The sequence below is a fragment of the Enhydra lutris genome, unplaced genomic scaffold, assembly GCF_002288905.1.
Source record: "Enhydra lutris kenyoni isolate GAN:26980312 unplaced genomic scaffold, ASM228890v2 scaffoldscaffold6, whole genome shotgun sequence".
NCBI classification, from domain to species: domain Eukaryota; kingdom Metazoa; phylum Chordata; class Mammalia; order Carnivora; family Mustelidae; genus Enhydra; species Enhydra lutris.
The window spans coordinates 4,571,231-4,573,821 of record NW_019154090.1 but is presented as its reverse complement, the minus strand read 5'-3'; the positions used below and the strand labels follow the sequence as shown (position 1 = coordinate 4,573,821).

The 2,591-nt window shown below is 48.5% G+C and overlaps 1 protein-coding gene across 1 annotated transcript in view; it reads left to right on the top strand.

The window, feature by feature from the left end:
• The first annotated feature begins 2,276 nt into the window (after positions 1-2,276).
• LOC111141408 (VAMP associated protein B and C) overlaps positions 2,277-2,591 on the top strand; it is a 52,836-nt gene continuing 52,521 nt past the window's right edge. Inside the window, exon 1 of the mRNA XM_022493932.1 lies at positions 2,277-2,462. Within this exon, the coding sequence (XP_022349640.1) occupies positions 2,405-2,462 (58 nt within the window). The 5' untranslated portion in view covers positions 2,277-2,404. The remainder of the gene's footprint in view (positions 2,463-2,591) is intronic.

Below are 2,591 nucleotides of genomic sequence, written 5' to 3'. Positions count from 1 at the left end.
AGAGAGAAGCCCCAGAGCACAGGAGAAAAGCAGGCTGTGAACCAGGATGTAGGGTCTCACCAGACATGGAGTCTGCCAGTGCTTTGGTCTTGGACTTCCTGGTCTCCCGAACCATGAGAAATAGATGCTGTTACTTAAGCTATCCATTCCATGGCATTTTGTTACAGCAGCCTGAATGGGCTAAGACAATAAGTAAAAAAGCACACATCATGGTAAAACTGCACAACCCCAGGATAGGTGGGAAAACAGATCATCCTTGAAGGGATGATGGGGAGATTGTCGTCTGAAATCTCTAGTAACAACGGTAGCTGGAAATGAGTGAATGGGTATCTTTGGGGTGTTGAGAGAGAACTGTCAGCTTTAGTAAACTAGCCAAAATATCTTCCAAGAACAAGGGCAAAATAAAGTCATTTTCAGATTAACAAAAACTGAGAGAGTTTGGCCCAGCAAACCCTCAATGAAATAGAATTTAAAGAATGTACACATTCTTCAGGCACACGGAATGTGATCCTAGTTGTTAAGTTCTGAGATGCAAGGAGAAAAGATGGGCAAAGAAATTGGTAACTGTGTGGTTGCATCTAAACTAACATCAATCATATAAAACAATACAACAATGACTCATGAGATGAAAAGATTAAACCTGAAATACACCATAATTAAGGCATATGATTTGGGGGATGGGTGTTTAGAGATAAAGAGTCCCAAAGTCCTTGTATTTTAAGGAAGCATGGTAAAGACATTTTAAAAATTGGACTTTCATAAGTACATCACAATTTCTATGGTAATCATGAAAACAACAGAGATGGTGTATGAGAGGAAGAAAAGAGAATGAGGGGAAAGAAATCAGCCCTAAGGAAGAAAGGTGAGGAAAAAGGAAAAAAAAAAAAAAAAAGACATGGCAAATAGCACAAAAAAAGGTGGTAGAAATAAATGCAGACATATTAGTAAATATAATAAGTGTAAATGTACCAAATGCTCTAGCTAAAAGACAAAGATTATCTTTAAGAAAACTTATTCATTATGAAAAAATTCAAGCATACTGAAAAGTAGAAAGAATAGGACAAAGAATACCCAGATGCCAACCACAGTAGAGTCAACATTAACTACCCGCTGTTTGTTTTCTCTCTATAGATGTGTAGGAGATGATTAGAGCACATGTAATTTTAAAAGATTTATTTATTTATTTGAAGGAAAGAGAGAGAGAGCAAGCGAGAGCGCGCAAACTGGCAAACACACACTAGGTGGGGGGAGGCACAAGGGAGTTTTAAACAGACTCTGTGTGAGCGGGGGCTCCGTGTCATGACTCTGAGATACCACCTGCGCTGAAATCAAGAGTTGGTAACTTCACCGCTGAGCCACCCAGACTCCTCTTAATAATACATACTTTACAAACATTACATAATGACATACTATTTAAGCAGCAATAATGATGTAATGTTCACTTCGGAGGCCAAGCAGATTTGGGTTCCCAGCAATTTTTAATTACAGTTTATTTGTGTGGTTATTTTTTCAGAGGCTGGATCTCCAGCAGGCTCTAGTGAGAGGATCGGAACCAGGTCCATTTCTCTGATCATTGTATTTGTAAATGTTTGTTGCGTGGATGATAAAGGATGCAGCATAGTGCTTGCTACATAGTAAACATTTGATAAAGAGTAGCTTTCATTACATTCGACGGTGCTATTAGTGAAAGCGTTCAGCAGAGTGGCACAAAAGCAGCAAGAAATAATTGGTAGCTTCCTGTGTATTTATTGTTTGCCACACGTCACGTTGCCTAGCACACCATTCACTTATAAACATGCTTATGATAAAACTTTATCATTCACAGTCTCTGCCAGTGCCTGGCACTACATAAGCAAGGGCAAAGTGGAATTTTCTTGTTTTTATTATTATTGACTAAAGCACTTTAACAACGGCTGGCCCCCATGGGCCCTGAGTAAATAACCTTCGCGACGACTGTCCTCGCTTCTGAGCATCCCGGACGGCCCCGCCTCCAGACCTGCACGACACTCCGCCCCCTGCCACCCGGTAGCCCCGCCCTTCGGCCCGCGCCGCGCCTGCGCAGAGCTCCGGGAAGGAGCTCCGCGCGCAGCTTCCCGCCGCCCGAGCGCGCGCAGGACCGAGCCGGCCAGCCCGCTGCGTGCGTGCGTGCGTGCGTGCGTCGCTGCGTGCGTGCGTGCCGTGCGCTCGCCGGGCACCGCGGCCTCGCCCTCGCCCTCCGCCCCTGCGCCTGCACCGCGTAGGCCGCCCCCCCCCCCCCCCCCGCGCGCACACCGTAGACGACCCCCGCCCGCGTCCCGGCCGGCCCCCCCCTTTCTAGATTTAAAGGGGGCGTAGCATTAACGCCTCCTGCCTCAGGTGACCTCTCAGGGGGTCCCCCGGCAGAGGTGCTCCACCGCTGAGGAACATGGCGAAGGTGGAGCAGGTCCTGAGCCTCGAGCCGCAGCACGAGCTCAAATTCCGAGGTAAGCCGGAGGCCCGCCATGTTCGGCCGCGGGCCCGGCCCGGTCGCCCCGCGCCCCCGCCCGCGCTCGCAGGCACCGGCGGCGCGGCGGTGACGTGGGTGCCCGCCCGGCCCGCGGTCCCCGCCCCGC